Source organism: Poecilia reticulata, chromosome 9 (assembly GCF_904066995.2).
Source record: "Poecilia reticulata chromosome 9, P_reticulata-male-v2, whole genome shotgun sequence".
NCBI lineage: Eukaryota > Metazoa > Chordata > Actinopteri > Cyprinodontiformes > Poeciliidae > Poecilia > Poecilia reticulata.
Window position 1 is genome coordinate 9,452,669 of NC_088838.1, and position 20,719 is coordinate 9,473,387.

General features: G+C 42.7%; 1 protein-coding gene across 4 annotated transcripts in view; it reads left to right on the plus strand.

The window, feature by feature from the left end:
• Positions 1 to 20,719, plus strand: part of cabin1 (calcineurin binding protein 1) — a 51,690-nt gene that overhangs the window by 22,087 nt on the left and 8,884 nt on the right. For all 4 annotated transcript variants that reach the window (XM_017306768.2, XM_017306769.2, XM_017306770.2 and 1 more), the window contains 6 exons: positions 353 to 747; positions 2,074 to 2,187; positions 17,112 to 17,275; positions 17,364 to 17,460; positions 17,573 to 18,271; positions 20,274 to 20,348. In XM_017306768.2, the coding sequence (XP_017162257.2) occupies positions 353 to 747; positions 2,074 to 2,187; positions 17,112 to 17,275; positions 17,364 to 17,460; positions 17,573 to 18,271; positions 20,274 to 20,348 (1,544 nt within the window). The remainder of the gene's footprint in view (positions 1 to 352; positions 748 to 2,073; positions 2,188 to 17,111; positions 17,276 to 17,363; positions 17,461 to 17,572; positions 18,272 to 20,273; positions 20,349 to 20,719) is intronic.

A 20,719-nucleotide genomic window follows, 5' to 3' on the forward strand; every position in this document is an offset into this window, starting at 1 on the left:
ATTGCTTTTACTGCTTATTTTGCAGTGTGGAATGTTAGAAAATGGTTGATCATGTTATCTTACTCACGCAGAGTACAATAGTCAACAACAAACACCATGAGATCAACTGACCCATTTATTATTAACCAAAGGGTCTGTGTGTAGGATACAAGCGCTGCTGGATAGAAATGCTGTGGTGTACTAAATTCTGGAGGCGAGTGCTTCTATTGGAGATTTTAGTTCTGGCCTGATAGCCGATATAATCAGATACAAATTTTTTTGTCTGGTATCAAACCAATTTCCGATACAGATATCTGAATAAGTCAGATATCTGTATCGTATTGTACTGTATTTATTTGACTTCTGTCTTCAGTTTTACATAGAGACCAAACCGGCGTCCAGACGGAAGAGAAAGTTATTCAGGAGAAAATTGTCGGCATGGTGGTGGAAATTCCAGAGGGACCGGTCCCTAAGCTCCCTGCCGACCCCTGCCCTCTTCCTCTCATCATCGTGGCCACGCCGCCGAAGCCAGCAGCCCCCCAGCAGGGCGCCGGCCAGAACCCGGCCAGCGAGGGCAAGAAGAAGCCCGAGCCCCCCGCTGAGGCGATTGAAGTGCCCAAAGCTCTGCCGGCAGAACGAGCCGAGCAGAGACGGACGCTGGTGGAGATGTGTGTCCGCGTTCTGGTTCTCTGCCTTAGCCGCTTCCCTCAGCACTACAAGTCTCTCTACCGCCTGGCCTACTTCTACACCAACAGCAAGACTCATCAGGTCGGTTTTACTATTACACCTTTCTGCTGCATCTCTGACAGTATTAAGGGTAAATATTTGGGTGTAAACACGCTAAGATGTGTTGCGAATTTATCATTGACTTTATTTATTTATTTATTTATTTATTTATTTATTTATTTATTTATATTATTGGACCTGTGAGCACTGCAGTGATGCACCGACTTTGTTGGCTGTAAGCCTCTGTGGGCAGAGGTGTGGGTGGTGGCGCAGTCCTCCATCAGCCAATTTGGCATAGGAAGACTGCATTGAGCTTTACTGAGATAGCGACCTTCTGTCAGCACCGTGTTCAGTATATTGCAGCTCCAGCTAGGCATGTCGCAATAAATCAATTAATCGAAATAAATTCAAACAAGGGCTCGATAATTTAAATTTGCGTGATTGTTTCTCTCGTGTGTCTTCCAGTTCCAGTGTGAAATGTTTGCTAGATATTACAGTTTATTGATCTTTTGAGAAGGTGTTCTTGCATTATTATGCCATGACATTACTTGAAAAGCATCATCGTTTATCACAATAACTTACCATCCAGGGAAATGTATCATGACAGGCATCGCTGCGGCTCAAAGACTCAAGTTTGGCCATGTTTCACAGTCAGCTCGTTTGACCTTTCTGCTTCTGTGGCCTCCAGTATTGTTGTTCAATAATTACAATTATCCTCATTGTGAGCTGCAAAAGGAAGTTTGATAAATTTGTGTTTTCTAAGCTGAAAGGGAAAGGTTTGCCGTTTATGTAACTCTTTGTAACACTTCCTTTTGGTTCTTCTTTTTTATAGTCAGTGGAGTTTTCAGCAGTTTGGTTGAAAGCGAATGTAGCCTGGCAGGGACATGATGACAGTCACTTGATGCGTGGCTGTTTACACAGGTTGCTTAGCCGCCCTCACAGCGCCGACACGTCCAGCGTTAAAAGCCTCTTTGCCACTTGTGCTCTCGGAAACTCTTCTGCTCGTTTTCACTGACCGTTTTTAATCCTCATTCGGAAAAAAACGGCAGCGAGGGGCGTCTTTGGTTTTCTGTGCCGTTGTGTTTGGGGGGGTTGGGGTAGCAGATAACACCAAGGGGCTTTGGGTTGGTATCTTTTCAACCACGTCTCTCGTATCCACACTGATTTGTGAGTCACTGTGCTGCGAAGAGGTCTGCTTTTTCCTGATTGCAAATGAGCAGTCCTCTCCTCTTCTCATTTAGATTTATTGGGTATTCATTTTTTGTGTTTGTGTCTCTTGGTGTGTGTGCGTGACTGCGTGTGTGTTTATTCAAAGTATACATGCAAATAGATGTTTCTGTTTTTTCTTTCATTTATTTTCCATCACAGAACCTACAGTGGGCCAGAGATGTGTTGCTAGGAAGCAGTGTCCCATGGCAACAGCTGAAGCACATGCCAGCACAAGGACTTTTCTGTGAAAGAAACAAGACAAACCTGTTCAACGTAAGTCTCATGTATGGCTCATGTTATTCGAATTCGTTTCAGGTCACTATACTTTGTTGTTACATTTGAGCCTTAAAACAATTCAACACTTCAAGATTTGAAAATCCTAATTTCCAAGTATGAAAAGCTGATATTAAAGCTGGAGTATTAAGTTCTGAAAAAACATGGACTTAGCCTGAAAATTTGAGCAAACGCGCCGTACAGGTCCCTCCTCCCGTGCTCTGTTCTCCCTCCACAGCGAAGCCTGGAGAGAACACCATAAATTAATTGTCCTGTAAAGTTGTTTCTCCTCCATTAGCACAGCTGTAGCACGACGATAAACTTGAACAACACTGCTTGCTGTACAGGAGAGAGGTGTGAGCATTGCGTACAAGAGCATGATTGACAGTGCTAAGACATCTCTCTTGGCTCTGATTATCTATCCATCCATCCATCCATCCATCCATCCATTTTCTTCCGCTTATCCGGGGTCGGGTCGCGGGGGCAGCTTCAGAAGGGAGGCCCAGACTTCCCTCTCCCCAGCCACTTTTTCCAACTCCTCCGGGGAAATCCCAAGGCGTTCCCAGGCCAGCCGAGAGACATAGTCCCTCCAGCGTGTCCTGGGTCTTCCCCGAGGCCTCCTCCCCGTGGGACGTGCCCGGAACACCTCACCAGGGAGGTGTCCAGGAGGCATCCTGACCAGATGCCCGAGCCACCTCAACTGGCTCCTCTCGACATGGGGGAGCAGCGGCTCTACTTTGAGTCCCTCCCGGATGACCGAGCTTCTCACTCTATCTCTAAGGGAGAGCCCAGCCACCTTGCCGAGGAAACCCATAAAGCTCATGGCCATAGATGAGGGTGGGAACGTAGATCGACCGGTAAATCGAGAGCTTCGCTTTTTGACTCAGCTCTCTTTTCACCACGACGGACCGGTACAAAGCCCGCTACACGACAGACGCTGCCTCAATCCGCCTGTCGATCTCCCGCTCCCTTCTTCCACCATTCGTGAACAAGATCCCCAGATACTTAAACTCCTCCACTTGAGGCAGATTAGTTATGACTCTGATTAGTTATTACTCTGATTAGTTATTTCTAAACAATGCAAATGTCAGTAGGACAACTGGGAGCATCCAGAGGGACTGCCTTCAGTTGTTATAAAAATGCTGTATATGTCAAACATGACTTAAAAGAAATTTGACTGCGTAATTTAATGCCTTGAAATTTGGCCTCTGTCTTTTTAAGAACCTTCTGCTCTTTCTGACACTTCCCCTTCAGCACGTCATCACAAAATCCCTTCTCTTTCAAGTCGTTATCATGGTTCTTACCAGCGTTACATTGAGAAGTAGCTCGTGTAATGAGCCCAGCTGATGTGCAGTTCCACCAGATGTTTGCTAATTCCTGCTGGCTAGTCTGAAGGAGCTGAGTGAGGAAGTCGCGGGGCAGGAGTGCTCTGTAATTTTGAAGCTCGGCTTGGAAACTGCGTCTCGAAGGTGGCGCTCGGTTGCACTACTCGTTTTGCGCAGGTGAATAGTTGCCATGGGAGATTAAAGGAGTTTTGCATGCATGAAAGAATTAAAGGCAACACTCCACATATGTTTTTGATGAGGAAATAACATAACACGATGTGAAAACTGCCCTTTTAAATCGACTTTAATCCATAGAAGCAGTATGATGCAAACGTCTAAGAAATTTAAGTTGTCTTGCTTTAAAAAACTCTACAGATGATGAACCAAGGTTCTGTGATGCCTCGTGTCGAGGCTAGCATTTGTCTACCAAGGCCCTTGTTTGTGGAGTTTTCCTCCACAATGTAACGTGTGTGTGAGATCAGTTGGTAACTATGTTGTCCGTAGGGGTGTGGTTGTCATTTGTTTCTGACGTTATGACAGACGGGACCTGTCCAGGTTATTTAATCCACTTCTATGTCTCTGAACTGCTGGGATAAGTGCCAGCTCTTACCAGAAAGATTCCCAAACAGTTGACTCGTTTGTTTCTGTTGGGCTTTCATTTCAGTGAGAGCAAAAATGCTCTGGGGATTTCCTTTCGATCAGTCGTCACGTACTGCTGACAGACAGCTCAACCCAACCAGTGGGGAGATGGGGTTGTTTCTTCATGCTAAATGGGACTAAAAATATTTGTGCACAGTCTCTTACAGAGAATTAAAAAAATTGTTTGAACAATTAGAGATTTTAACCACTAGAGCAGAGAGAGACGGGGGAACTTCAAACTCTCTTCTCCATCGATCATAACACAACATTTCTTTAAGGACGAGTGGCAAAAGTAGTTGAGGTGGATTAGCAGAGCTTGCCAACAGCTAAAGATGTCATCCAGGACATTTTATAGTGAGACATTGTCTCTATGAATTTGTTGTTGGCATGCCATGGCTGTTAAGAGAACAACAGTCTTCAGTCAGAGGCTTCTTTTTCAGATTCGTTGCATAACTGACTGCTACTGGAGATCCTTCTTGCCCACAGCATCATCATCCACGACGCCTCTTTGATATGAGTTGCGACATTTAATTTCCCTTTCAAGTAAATAAATGTTGAGTTTAATCGAATGATGGAAAAGTCTCCAGAACTCTAATATACCTTCAAACCGGAACTTGACCTCTTCTTTTTCTTGTTAGAGTTGAATTAAACCATGCGACCTATTAGTTGTATTTTCCCCTCACATGTAATCATCCCCTTGAAGTAACCCCCACCCCCTCCCCTCCTCCCAAAGGGTTAGTGGAAACAGACACTTCTTTATTTGTTGTAACACAATAGGAGATTGTTGAAATATCTGCCTCTCAGAATAACAAAACCAATGTCGAGTCACTAGAGCTGCAGTTTAAATTATTAAATCATTGCTCTGCATGTCAGTTTATTTACGTTTTCCACTTGACATGGACACTTGACATGCATTTTTCATCTGCTCCCCGTGTTAACCATCAGAGCCTAAAGACCTCATTCAGTCACTCTCTTCGGTAGCGAACATTCGGTTTGACGTAGTTGAATCTTTGGGCTGTTGAGTGAAATGCTGATTTCGTGGAAAGCTCCCGGTAACAGACTGTGGATTTGATGTGGGCCGGGTCTGAGCTGGAGAAGAACTCTGCCATGCTCTGGCTCCCACTGGGTTCTCACGGAGCCCCTTCTGGATGCAAACCTGCCACCGCGGCTCACCAACTGTTTGAGCTTTACAGTCCTCTTTGAACCAAACCCGCGGCACCAGACATATTAACGTTTAACTGTGATCCAACACACACAGGCACACATTTTCCTTTATTCTAATATCTAGTAGATATTACAGAATCAGAGTTTCTGTAAAATGCATCTCTACACATGAAAACGGAACTAAAACTAATCAAAGTAAGTTATAATGGCAAATACCTATTGAAAATATTTGTTATTTCTGTTGACAATAAAATTAGCTTCTGATTTTACTAGTCAGATCAATCAATTAGATCTGACTACTATCGAATATAACTGTAGTTATGTGAAATGGGACTAGAAGTTATGAATCATTTTCTATTCTAGGATGAATATTAATTTAAGAAACATAAAATCTTATATGATCTGGGTTTTTTAAGTTACTGGAATTGACAACTAAAGTAAAAGTAAAAATACATTTTAAAAGTTAGAAGATTGACTGAAACTAAATCAAAATGTTTGGACAAAATCCTAAATCAGATTTTTTCTTTCTTCTTCCTTTCCGTTTTTGTTTTGCCCATATGCAACCATGTCCAACTATTTTAGGGCATTTTGAACAGTCTAATTTTGATCTTTTCACCCAAAGAAATTTTTTTTTAATGCGTCGCTTCCTAGTACTCAGTTGGATATGTATTTGATAGTTTTCAAAGCGCCTGCACTCTGAACAGTCGCGTTGCATTTTATGTCATTAACGTGAGACATGCGTCATAATTCTGTGCCACCAGAAGCCAGACGCGATAAGTCAGGGCGTAAACAAAGCTGACAATTTTAACTGTAAACTTATGAAAAAAGTCTGTCAGCAAAGCGCATCACGTCACAATCCCACCACTCCCAACTGTGACTACACGTCCAAACGGACTTCTCTACAGAAGTTTCAGTCAATTCTCCAACAAAGGACATTGCTGTTATTTATATATCTTTATTAGCTTCTCTCTTCTTATGATCTTGAGACATTACTGTCGGCTCCAGTTGCTGAATAACTTTAAAATCGATCCATAGACATCTCCATCCTTTATTACTCCCGTAAACAGTGGCTTCTATGTGACATTTACATTCTTCTACGCATTTGGGTCGCCTTGGAGCCATAATCCTTTCACATGGATCTGATTGCGGTCAGATCATTCAGTAGTATGAACGACTACCCAAAATAGAAAAAAAAAAAAAACACTGTTTTGCAAATAAGAAATGCATTCTAGGCACCCAGTAAAATGTGATTCTACAAAGTGTTGAATCGCTTTTTGTATTTGTATTTCTTTAAAAAAAATAGAAAAACCATAATATAGGTAATTTCGATGAGTAGGATCTTGTCGGCTAAAGAGACTCTTAGAGCTCCTCACAAGAGTGTGAAAGCTGCGTTGTGTGGGATCCCATCACACATTGTGTCATCATACTCAAAATACTGTGGCTGCAAAAATGCAAACGACTCTCTTTGATGTGGTTTGCTTGTCCCCTTTGGGCTACGGTACTGACATGGTGTTACAGTGAGAAGGAAGCCTCAATCCGCTGACAGGTCACTTTTGAGCATCAGAAACTCTTGAACGCTAACAAAAACAATCTATTTCCTATTTCCACGGGATTTACTCTGCCTATAGATTACTCTGAAAATGCCTCACTGTAGCTTTACTTCTACATCCCCAAATGTAGGTTACGGTGCCCCACATTGGCCTCATGGTTTGGCTGAGTTACATTTACTGGGGCCTCCATAAAGTAACCTACATACTGCTGTAACAAAATGAGCCAAACTTGGCTGTGTTGCATTATTTATAAAGGATTTCTAGGACTAGCCCAGGTTTATCTAACCAATAAACATGTGGGTGATTTATGCTTGACCAAAAAAAATAATGCCTCATATAAAGGTGTGGTAATATCAATATTGTGATATCTGGAGCCTTTGGTTGCTGTTCTTTTCTGTACATTTACACGAGCAGTTTTTTATTATTTATTTATTTTTGCCTTTCACCCTTAACAGATGTTTGTTTTTGGAGTTGAATTGTGCAGAGTAAATGACACGTAAAATGTGCAACAAGTTTTGAAATGATATTACTTTCTTTTATTTTCTTAACAAAAGAAAATGTTAGCATTTTGACAGGACAGCGTAGAGGTTTTCCACATCCTTAAAAGTCTTGAATTCATGTATCAGAAATTAAGACCTGAAAATGTCTTAAATTCTTCTTTTTTTTTCACACAAATGAAGGTAAAGTTAAATACCGTATTTTCTGCACTATAAGGCGCACCGGATTATAAGGCACACCTTAAATGAATGGCCTATTTTAAAACTTTTTTCATATATAAGGCGCACCTCATTATAAGGCGCATAGAATAGACACTACAGTTACGGTTGCCACCTGCGCCGTATTGAACCTATTCGGGACGCGATTTGTTCCGTACTCTACAAATGTGGATATGTAATAATAAAGAAATGGTCCCCGAGTACTTTATATAGTAGTCTGCCCCAGTCATTGTTTCACTCACGGTGTTGGTGTTGCGATATTGTGGCCAACTGCTTTCTGGGTAACACAGACCAACCGACACGCTGCCGCCGCAGTCTCTGTCTCTCTTCCCTCGCCCCTCCCCCCGGGCTTTAAATGTATAGTATGGGGGCTGGTCCCTTGGTTACCCCAGCCGAAGCACCCCGGATGAATATCTAAAGCCACTTTGTCGACATAAAGAATGTCAACAACACAGTCTGACTCGGGTCGGCAAGGAGAGCCTTCCGCGACTGGGCCGAGCGTGGCCAGTCGCTCGGCCCAGGGTGCGAACAGAACCCTTCTCCGTTCGCACACAGCATGTTCGTGGAGAATGTGGTGCTAAATGACCTGCAGACGACCTGATTATCAGGTCGGTAGGTAGATACATAGACATAATATAAGAGTAGATGCCTCATGGACTGCTCTCGCCTATTGTCGCTGACGAGATTTAGGACGGCCATCTTGGAGCCGTCCACCACTCCACTCAGTGTTATGTGTTTAGCAGGCACAATGACGTATCAGCGCATTTAATCGATCATAACACGCTTTTTTGTTAGTGGAAACCATATTCAAACATCTATCAAAGCTACATTTATAAACAATTGTATGTTTTTAATACATAGTTCAGCATATTTAAATATGCTTAGTGGCTATAACAATAGAATAGGAATGGAATATTCTGATATTGATGTATGATGAGCATATTACAAAGCACACAGCCGTTCATAATTTATTTAGTAAGATCAATACATATTTATATAACTATACAAACACAAATAAATAATGATTAATACTGAATAATATAGGGCTGCACAGTGGCGCAGTTGGTAGAGCTGTTGCCTTGCAGCAAGAAGGCTCTGGGTTCGATTCCCGGCCCCTCTGCATGGAGTTTGCATGTTCTCCCTGTGCATGCGTGAGCCCTCTCCGGGTACTCCGGTTTCCCCCCACAGTCCAAAAACATGACTGTCAGGTTAATTGGTCTCTCTAAATTGCCCCTAGGTGTGTGAGTGTGTGTGCATATGTGTGAAAGAATTACATATAAATAATAGTCTTTACCACCTGTGTAAACTTTGCTGGTGAATGTTATAACACGTAATATAAGATTTATAATGTGTGTTACATTGTTTCGTTTCTAATGCAGGCTCTTGTGTCAGATAATCTAAGTCAATGTTAGAGAATAATTAATTTTTTTAGATTTACAGAATCTCAGTTAGCCTTCATAGCGGGGCTGAACCCCGTATTACACCAAGCACTGTAGCTAATATTAGCTGGTATCTCGCCGGTGGACATAAATACAGTAAAGTAATATTCCAGTCACAGAATATACACAATAATATGTCCATCTAACTTGTGAAATGTTGTCTGTGGAGCCCTCACATCAATAGTCCATCGATCCGAACAACAATATCCCTCAGTGCTGAGGCATCTTCTGCTGTTTTGATTGAGCAAAGTAGAAGGGACGACCGCTCCAAGATGGCCGCCGTATTTCCTGCGCCGGAGCAGCCAATGCGGGGTCTACTCTTATATTATGTCTATGGGTAGATAGGTCAGTCAAACTTTATTAACAAACCAGCGTTCTGACAACTATCCCAGCATGCACCGCACGCTTCTTCTTCTACGAGCGAAAATGAAGTCGGCGGCTGCTTACCGTAGTTGCTAGACCTGTTGTGGCTCAATATTGGTCCACATATAAGGCGCAGCGGATTATAAGGCGCACTGTCGGCTTTTGAGGAAATTTAAGGTTTTTAGGTGTGCCTTATAGTGCGGAAAATACGGTACATTCTGTGACTTGAGCCGATTGAGGCTAACACCTTTGCTAGTTGCTGTTTTTGCTTCTGTTATGAGTAATTATAAATTTTCCACTGCTTACAGCCACAAACAAACCCCAAAAATTTCAGTTTTTGCCAGCCTTGATTGTAATACAGCAAAATCTCCAAACCATCCATCTATATTTAGTTTTTTGTCTTAAATTTCATTCAAGGTGGCATTACAAAGCTCTTTAAAAGTCTTACATTTGACTTGCTAAAACCTACAGTTACTCTATTCACTTGTAGTGTTGAGTTTATTTGCAGAGATTAAAAAAAAAAAAAAGCATCGAAGATATTATTTTTTAGTATGTAATCCCAATACTCTTATTGTATCATAGTTATTCCTAGAAAGGGATGAGGCTTACTGAATATGATGCGTGTCTCTCGAGCCATTTACGACTACATTGGAGTCGTCCGTGCTCTTTCACTTTTACGTCGTGCTTCCTTTCCGCACACCACGCACATACTTGCATCTTGCGTATTCTTCCTCCCACCGGTGTTCACTCTGAGAAAATGGATGTCCGTGTTTTTTTTCTTTCTTTCTTTTTTTGATCAGAATAAGAATAAGCCTTCCTAGACAATTTACCTGCGTCTAGCAAGACCCCCTGAGTCTTGTTACATTAACTGAACCCCCCACCCCTCTGGGGAGTGTGTGGGGGAGGAGGAGGAGGGGGTGGGAGGCAGTTACTCTTGCATTACTCGCTGCAGTTTGACGTGTGACTCAAACATTTGTGTGTGTTCAGCTGTGCAATGTTCTGTAGGTGGAGCCTTGCTAAGGAGAACATTGTTTTGGTTAGATTTTTTTCTATGAGGAGGAGTAATGGTTCAGTGAGTCTATGTTTTGGAAGTTGATATTTGGATTTGCATGTTAGAGGGTTTTTCCTGGCTGCTGGCATGCATTCCTTTGCCGCCGTTTTACTCCGTTTAGCTGGTGGAGACTTGTTCTTTCACTGACACAACAGGAAGCAGGAAAAACAAGGTGTGTTTACCCCGTGTGTGCGTAGGCGTGCGTGTGTGTGTGTGTGTTTGCCGGCCAGCTGGAGAGGCACGAACACAGTTGAGAGGAAAAGGTGAGGGCTGGTGTCCTGCACAGCTACTGCTGCTAAATGTAGGATTTAATTTTCAGAACATTTTGATTGTAATGTTTGTTTTTTTCCCCTCTTGTTATACTGATTAAGCAGCTCAGAATAGATTTTCCTTTAGGTCTGTTCATGTTCTTTTACTGTTGCTCAGTCTACAGGTTGATCACGCTCTCAACCCCACCCCTAGTTTGTTTTTTTCCCCTCCACTCTTCTCCTCTCTGTTTCGTTCTTTCTCCTCATTACTCTCTCTTTCTGTCACTCCCCTGTTGGTGTGTGTTTGCGTGTGTGCGCGCATATAATGTGGGTGTACACTAATGGGAGGGCTTTTCTCCTCCAGGCTCCGATTGGCTGGCAAAGGCCCACAGTGATTGGCCCTTCTGCTCTATATAGTGGGAGAGAAAGAAATCGAGGAGGAGGGGGGGAGAAGGAGAGAACTCCAGCAAGCTGGGGTCAGAGTAGAGCGCAGCTAAAGTGCGTGGGCGTTTTTGTTTTGAGATGGCAGGGTTTGAAACCAGGAGAGGATCGAGTCAGCTCGTCTGTCAGCGGCATCCCGAGCTCATTGCCCCTGACTCCGCTGCTGTTTCTCGTCTTGCCAAGGCAGCTGCCATTCTCTCTTTTTTTCTGTTCTTCTTCTGCCATGTGCAGCTGTGCTTCCCTCCTCTTCTTCTTCCCCTCCTCCTCAGCGGCTCCCGCCACCTCAGCACCCGAACACAACCCGCCACTTGCTCTTAGAGCGTGAGCCTCTTGGGGTTTTTTTTTTTTTTTTTTCTCAGGGTGGAGGAGCTGCCAGGGCTGCTGGTGCTAGCAGGAAACTGTCCAAAAGAGTACTAGCACAAGCGCTGTGGAGTAGCTTTCTTTGGTGATGGTGAGTTGCTTTGTTGCTTTTTCTTGTGACTTGCGCAATATAATTCCTGTTTCTAAGCATGCAGAGCTGCTGAAGAACAGGTTTTTTGTTTTTTTGTTTTTTTCTGGAGGAACCGGACACTTCCCCAGGAATCTCGCTGTGCTTTAAAGTTGCAACTCTAAACAGCTTTTGTGAAATTCTCGTGACTGACTGAGCTGCAGTTGTTGGCTGCTGTGTAGGTGACTCTTCTGCTCCAAGGCGAATGTACTGAACAGTTTGTGCAACTTTCTCTCTGTTCGTCTTTGGACTTCTCCTGTCATCAGTGGCGTCTTAAAACTCGACCAGAACAAGTAGATTTGGGTCAGTTGGGTTTTGGATGTGGCTCCAGATGTTTGTTCGTTTTAAGGCTTGTAAATGACCAAGTTTAACTTTTATGTTGTTCATCTTCAAGGAAGAAAATATATGTGATGGTTGCATTTTGTGATGAATTCTTTTGCCAGATACATAAAGGTGTCAGAGTTTTGCTGCCAGTTTTTCATTTCCCAGTTTTTGTAAACTGATACAGATTGGAGTCAAAACGGTTTTCCTTATAAGAACATCTAAAAACAGTGTTGTTGTTTTTCTCATTCCATTTCTTCCACAAATAATCATTAATTTATTCAAATTCACAGCAGAGGCAGCATCACACCCCATGAGTGAGAAAGCATTTGCTTTAAAAACTATCTCTAGCATCTTAGCTGTTAGCACAGTTAGTGCTGATGGAGTGGCTTACATTACTAAAGCATCAGTCTCTGCAGCTATTGATTAGAGAGTAGAGATACATAATATCAGAACAATATTAATAAAATTGCAGTGGTGATACTAATTACAATTAATGCACTTTTTACTCAATTAGGAGCAGCTGATCTCCATTCAATAGCCCAACTGTATTATTGCAATGAAGTGTAAACTTGTGATAACTTCAAAGATAATGTCCTGCCAAAAATCTCTTTGGCTTTGTTTGCACACACTGTCATTGCAATAACAATTGAGATTTATGATCTTACAGATGTAGATTTTTATCATCGGATTTATAAATTCAACATGAGTCTTTGCACGAAAGACTAAAATTGAGCAATTAGCTGCATTAGCCTACTTGCTATCCACTTAGTCTTGCTCTCTCTCTATTAACATGGAATCAGCGCGTCTCGACATGTTGTAGAAAATACTTCTCTTTACTACCTCCTTACATCTTACTGACAGTGAAAGTGAAAAAATGACTTCATTCATCAGTAACAACTTCCACACCAAAGTGAGCAGCTTTTACAAATAGACAATTTCCTAACTGAAAATCAATTTGGTGTTTTCTCGTTGGCCAACATCGCAGCACGTTCACGTTTAAATGTTTGACTTTATAGTCTTTTAAAAAAAAACAGATTTCTTTCTTGAAAAGATTCTGACACTGTTTCCTCTTGTTCGCTTTGCTTCTTGATCCCAGTCTGACGGATTCGTGATGTGTCGTTATATCCGTGCCAAAGCTGGCACCGTTTTTCAAGCAGCCATGATTTATTTTTTTTCCATCCCTGATTGAAAACAAGTGGAGGGGGGGGAAAAAAAAGAGAGATGCTTAAAATTATTGCAGTAAAAGTCTTACAAATCTGCTTTAGCTGGTGGGTTGCAGAATAATCTGGGTAAAGCCACGGCTCTGCTTTCCCTAAAGAGATTTGTTGTCATTGGATGGTTCTCTGATGAAGAGCAACTCTTCCGCATTAGATATGTCTTTTTAAGTGCGCGTGCCCCCACCACCACCCACCGAGCTTGTTCCTCTCTTGTTAGAGGCTTTTCATAATCTGTACATTGAAAGGGTAAACCCTTTCTAAAGCTCTGCTTGATTCCATCATGTAACAATAACAAATCTTCTAATCAGAGAGACATTAGTCCCATATTCTCCTTACGTCTGTTTTTGTAGACATCTGTCAAAAAAAAAGCAGCTCAGACCGTATCATAACATAGCTTTTTAAAGAGCAACAGCTTATTGAGAATTCACTTAAAATTTTTCAAAGAGCAAATGAAAACTAAAAGTTTAGTTACTTTTTTTTTTTTGTTTGTTTGTTTTTACCCCTCCCGCCCCTCAGAAGACTTTCTGTGTTTTGTTCAGATAACCCGATCTGACGCCTTCTTGCTTCGAAGGCTGTGAGTCCGTCCCAAGGATTTGTCTTTGTCGTGTTCCTCTAAACTGGCTTTGAAAATGTCATCTGACAATCTGGAGTTGTCTGTTAGGGGCGCTCAGCTCCCTCTTGCCTCCAGCAGGAGCGGATGGCGCCATCTCATTTGTTTAGCTCCATCCTGATACTGTCATCTCTCTTTTTCTTTTTTTTTTTTTTTTGTTTCACACACATTTCTCTGTGTGCGGCCTGAGCTCTGGGACACGTGCTTTCTCTGACTGTAGCTTGTTCCTCCGCCCGAGCACCATCTGCACTGGAGTCAGTAACTTCAGAGGACCTCGGCCCGCCTCGGCTTTACCTGCTGAGAGGACATGTGCTCTCTGCAACAGGACGCTTCCATCAACAAAGAAAATCCCTCATCAGTTCTTGGCAGCTCGTCTGCTGGTTTGTTACAAGTGTTGGACAGAACTGGACACTAATGAGGCTGCCTATCATGTGTACCTAGAGAGAAAGTTTCCCCCAATTCTTTTCTTTCCACCTGGTGCAGGGACCAGATTGTCCACATTGTCTCTCCGGAGGCCTTTCTGTCTCCTCATTAGGGCTTCTTTGAATGGTGTGAACTTCACTTCCACTAGTTCTCCCTCCTTTCAGCACTACTTTTTTTCTTTCTCTCTGTCTTGTTGCTAATTGTTTCCACGTGTCAGAAACTCCATTTGTCTTAAAGGCAAAGAGGGGGGCATGCAAAACCAGGCTTAGATTAAGAAACATGACTGCTTTTTAAAGTATTTACATAACTGGTTGATTTTATAATCAGCATTGGCTTGATAAAATCATTAACGCCCACATTCATGGCGATAAGGAATGAGGACGTCCCGATTGGGTTTTCTTTTTTATTTTTTGGCCCTGATTTCAATCAAAGATGTTTAGCAATGGGGAACACAGAGTAAAATACTAGACACTGTGTATTCAGTAAAACATCACATTACAAACTATCCGGTATTACATGGTCTACATTGTGATTTTTAAAGCTCTCACCCATGACATTGTAGATAACGCAGTCACTCTTTGTTTTCTTGATAGTATCAGAGTTTCTGCAGATCAGCCTGAACTTTTCCTAGTTTTAATAAAAAGATCATTTTTCCTAAATCACCAAAGACTTTCATTACTTTAAGTAATATCTGGTTTGTTATCATATTTTAGATGCAGCTTGTTGAATGCGCTACTTGACAATAGTATAATTTAGCCAGTTGGATAGACTTGCACTGCCTTTGATGCCCACAACACGCATTGATCGATAACCAAGATGCTAAGATTCAAGAAAGGGGAGAGGACATTATCTTACACCCAACGTCCAAGAGCAAATGTGTTTTGAATGAAGTAGTTTTAGTTTGGGCATCGCAATGCATCGTGAATGTATCATCATCGCATCAGTATGTGCAATATTTATATTGCAAAAGCCTGTTTGGAGTGCAGGTTTTGTTGACTATATTCAAAGAGTTATGAACTTGTACTTTACATATTAATCAAAGTCCGACGGCAGGCGCTCATGTCAGACAGAAATAGCTTTGGCCAACATGCTAATGATTGCAGAGTCATGGAAACGCAGTTTCCATGAAAGTACATCACATCTGTTACTTTTATTACAATACTTAAAGATATAGCTGCCATTACAAGATTGTCTAATATCGTACAGTCTTCCATAAAGACAGTGATGTTTTCACCTATTGACCCTTCGCGACTACGTCTTCTTCTGCTTGCTCAAAGTCGGGCTAATTTGTCTGTGAAAGTAGCATACCTAGTTGAGGTTCATAGATGGCAGTATTTGCAAAAGGTGGAAATTGCTAGCTTAGAAACCAACTCGTACCTTCTCCCTCCTAATGTGTTTAATAAAATCTGAGATTTTGCCTGAATTTATTCCACATGATATATACCGCCATCAGCAACAGCGTTTCCCATTACACTGGAACAGATTTAAGTGTACAAAACTTTAGATGTTTACCTTTTTTTTTTTCATACACAATAGGCTACATCAGAGGTTCAAACTGTGGGGCACGCCCCGTAGGGGGGGCGGCGCGCCATTGCAGAGGGGGGGCGCGGGAAGCAGTCTGGATGAAAAAAAACAAAACATGAACGCTGGATTTTTACCTTAGAATGGCCAACTCTCTGTTATTCCTCTGTCAATTTGATAGAATAGGTGCTTCCACACTTCCCATATCTGTGTCCTCTGTCACTTTTATCAGCAGTTAAAACTGTTTAATCTGTTGTTAACATGTGGTAACCTGTTTTTCCGAGACGCCTTTAAACGCAACATGAGCGCCACGACGCTCCTGCTGGGTTTACACCTGTGCGGCAGTGAAGGAGACCTGCTGCTGCTGGGCAGAGCTACGCAGGTGTGTTAGAATCGCGGCAGCAAACCAGCAAAACGCAAAGAACTTTTCACAGTTTTTCCCCCAAACTAACTGACTGGGTTGAGTAAAGCTGTTGGATACAGGGAATGTTAGCTAAAAGATGACTAGCTAATATCAATACAGCACCTTAAGCTTAACAAATAGCCTGTAGGCTACTGATGTTGTTGTCTGTGTCCAGCTACGTACATTCATTTTGCCCCCAAAAAAGTCGAATCCCTCCCCCGTTCTTAGAGACAGAGAGTCTCTAAGAATACATGATGGTGGGATCAGACGTGTATCTGCTCCATAATTCAATGTTTGATTGTATTCCAGACAGATATTACTCATGAAGTATATGAACCTTAATCTTCCTATTTGTGACAAGTGTTTGCTGCAAATTTGCAAATACACCAAGGATTATAGCACTGTGACCATTTTTACAAGGAAATAAACTAAATAAAAGCAATATTATTAGGACTTAAGTTTTACATTTTACAGGTGTTAATGTGCGTATCGGTTGTTTTAGCGAAGTCGTTTTTCCGCTTTCAGAAGACCATAACATTGCAGTAGTCTGGAATGCTATGCTAACATTAGCATGTATCCTTTCTTTTTTATATCACTTGTTGATCATTAGGCTTTTTAAACTGCAGGTAGGATTTCAGAAGAAATGTTTTTTCTCCTTGCTTCGTAAATGTATTCCTTTGTTTTCTTACAAAATATCAGATGGCAAAGTCATAAAATGAAGTGACTGCTGTTTCAGTTGTCCTAAAGAAGTTGGTACACCTTGAACCATGTGATCTGAGCAAAGTGTAAAGACCAGGTCACATGACATAGGTCTTGCCTGTCCTGCTGATTATTTTAAAAAAAGTCCTTATCTAGGGCAATGAGCCCATACCTGGAATTAGATCAGGGCATCCATAGTAAGAAATTTGAAGTGGAAATGTTTGTAGCAATAATGATGATGACGGTAAAACGGTAAAACCTGACATTCTGCTTTGCTTTGTGTCTCCCCTTTCTCCCTCCTCAGGGCATCTGGCGTATTCCAGTGGATGAGATTGATCGCCCAGGAAGTTTTGCATCTCATATGAACCGCTCTGTCGTCCTCTTGTTGGAGGTGCTCTCTCAGCTTAAGGATCACAACACTCTGCTAAAAGTCTCTTTCATGCTACACAAAAACCCCGACCAGGGAAAGTAAGGACGCCACTTGTGCGATCACACCAGTTTTATGTGATGTTTTGTCTTTTGGCTTCACGACGTCTCTTCTCGTTTTCCCACGAAGGAAATATTTACGGGATGTCGATCGCCAGGTTTTGGCCAAGAGTGCATTTTTCCTAACTGTAAAAGTTCTGGAGGACAACCTGAGCAGTCTCACGGGGGTAAGAAGGAAGGAACAAGTTGCAAAACGAACCAACAGCCACGGCTGGTTTGTGGTCGCAGACGTCCGGCACACTCCTACTTCGTGTTTTCTCAGCTTCTGCTTTCTTTCAGGTGTCTGAGCAGCTGCACAAAGCGCCCGCGCCCTCCATGGGGGAGATGACCACAACGGACGCATCCAGCAGGCCCGGCCCCGACGACGGCAAACATGTGCTGCCTAAGAAGCCCGGGCTTACAGAGGGAGCCTGTGTCTCTGACACTGGACCCAGGGAAGCCACGCAGGCTCAGCTGACCGCGCCGCCAGCAGCAGCAGCAGCAGCAGCAGATAAAGGGAGTATAACTCAAGAGGGCTTTCCTGGGAAGCCAGAGACCGCCAGGAACGACGGGAGCAAAGTGGGGCCAGACGAGCCGATGGAGATGGAAACCTGCCTCTGGAGGCAGCCCTCTACCACCACAGACTCTCAGGGCAACCAAGCAGAGACCGAGGCCCCCCTGAGCGGCTCGGAAGCCCAGCAGAAAGCGACTGAAACCAGCCGGGCGCCGCCAGAGCTGTCTCTGGAGGAGCTGAGCATCAGCTCGAGACAGCAGCCGACGCTGGCAGCCGCACCAAAAGTCACGGCGGCTGCAGGTGCGACCGATCAGGCCTTACTACGAAAGCCAAACAGGAAAAGGAAACTCATAGAGGATGTGGAGTCCGGAAAAACCCTGCTGCTCGATGCCTACAGAGTTTGGCAGCAAGGGCAGAAAATCATGACCTATGACCTGGGGCGCATTGAGAAGATCATGTCCGAGACGTACATGCTCATAAAACAGGTAAACCTCTCAAAAATGTCTCCTGTGCATGCATGAACACACTCTCCTCTGGTATTTTCTTGTTTGTGCGAAGTCATTCGTTCTGAACATGAACCCTCTTTACTCGACTTCAGTTTGTCGGGAAACCCCTCTACTAACAGAATTAGTGACAAAAGAAGAGGGACTTTCCCCGATCTGCGTTTTCAGGGACTGCTACAAAGAGCCACGTGTGTTTTTTTTACTCTCTATAACCTAAATTCAGCCTTTGTGATTACTATCACTCTGTTCTTATTCCTTCAGCAGGAAACTGAGTCTAAGCATAGCTGTTTATGTATTCATATCATGAAATGGCATTTTTATGCAGAAATAACTGGGTCACACTTGTGCCAGACATGGGCGGGTTTCTGATATCAAGGCAAAGCGAGGTTTTAGCTAGAGCTGCAAATATTTAGTCATCACAACAACAGTGTAAGCAACATGCATGTCATGAAGACTTCAGTAATTATTCACTAATTATGCCATAAATGCAAAATCTCTGCTTGTAAAATATTTGTTGTTTGTGCATCATTATAAACTTTGATTAGATAAAGACGTGGTGTGGCGGGAATGTCCTCGACCAGTGGCAAACGTTCAATAAGATGCTGCTGGTGAAATGTAAATAATTCTCCTCCATTTTCTGAACGGACCACTCGTCGTCTGCGGTTTTTTGTTTGCTACAATCTCAAAGCAGAAAGTTTGCAAATAAGAAAATTAATTATTTCTTATTTATTGCAAGTCCTGCCAAAAAAAAAAAAAATGGAGTTCTTAAACAGTGTTACGGGTAAGTTGTGTTTCTGTCAAATCTGGGCGGTTCGTCTATAATTAAGTCCAGTTGAAACCAGATGTTTTCTGTTACACATGCACACTATAACAGACTGCAACTACAACATTTCCTTCAACAAACAAAATCATGTCTCCTAAAAGCACCTCCGTTCTATTCTGCTGCCTTCTATTCCTTTTTTTTATTATTCTACACATTGGTTACATTATTGTTTTATTTTGATTCACTCCTAACGTGACGATCTAAAAAAAAAAACACTGTGTCACGTGTTTCAGACAAGGCAGCGCTTCCTGCCATCAAACTGTCTCGGCTCGACAGGTGACAAATGTCAGCGACTCACTGTTTGCCAATAAAGAGGTTTAGCTAGACGTCATCCGTGCAGGCAGCTCTGCCTCGTAAAGAGCTGCGGCTCCTGGGCGTAATCAAACTCTGTCTCTTAACGACATTGTGCCGGTTCTTCATCCATCAGGAGCCACGCTGCTTTAGTCTGACTGTCTTATCAGAGGTTCACTCACTCCATAAGTCCCCTTAATGCCTGTGATTTTAAAAATTTCCCTTCACTACAGCAATTAAAAGAATTTCAAATGTTGACCGTCTGGCGTGGAACTCGTTTCTCCCTTGATAAATATCATAACTGTGATTGGGGGAATAAATCAAAATGAGCCACTTAATGGCTTTCATTGCTGCCAGAACATTTTGCTGTCTGGCTCTTGTTACGTGAGGCAAACTCCACCTTCTCCCCTGGAAGGAAGATGGATTCCTCTTTTTTTGAGAACCGTCCAGCTGATGTAAGCTTTTAACAGAAGCGGAACATGGAGCATACGCTGGCGGTGTGTGGTTTTAACAGCGAGAGTCTGAAAGGAGGCAGACGTGAAATCGAGAAGCTGCCGCGTGCTCAAACTTGACTCGGTTTAAACAACTAATAAATTGGTTTAAAAAAAAAAAAGAGCGAGAGAGAGAAAATGCTCGGGGGGCTCAGAACTTTTGCAAACAGCCTGCTGCAGGGAACATGGCCGCAGTCGGTTCGTACAGCTCTTGGGTCTGCAGCATTGAGCCGTAGCCGAGGCCACAGACTACCACAGTCCCTGGTTTTTGTTTCTCTCTTCTAATTATCAGAAGCTTTGTTGAAATCCTGCTGGTTCTGATGCACAACTCGATCCTGCTGCTCTGTGCTAATGTCCCAACTCTGCCTGTTTGCCCCAGGTCGATGAAGATGTAGCTCTGGACCAAGCAGTGAAGTTCTGCCAGATACAGTTGGCCACCTCAGCACAAAGACAGGTAAGGCCGAGTTTTTCCACCAGCTCTTTATCTCTTCAGTTCCTTTTTCCACTGAGGTAGATATGAAACCGTAACGTCTAACTGCCACCTCAAAACTTGATTTTATTATGATACTCATCAGTACTTTGGAGGCTTTTTTTATTCAGTGTCTGATTGTACAAAACTGCTGTTTTTTTTGTTTTTGACAAATGTAGTTTATGTAGCTATCCTTTAAATAATCTACATTTTTGTAGGTTAATATAGTCCTTGCTTAACACTCCTTATAAGTCCAAAGGTTTTTGCTCTAAACCAAAGTGACATTCTGGTTTAGAGCGAACAGCTTCACTGTTCAGCATTTTGTTTCATGATTTGTGGCCTAAAAGAAATTCAGA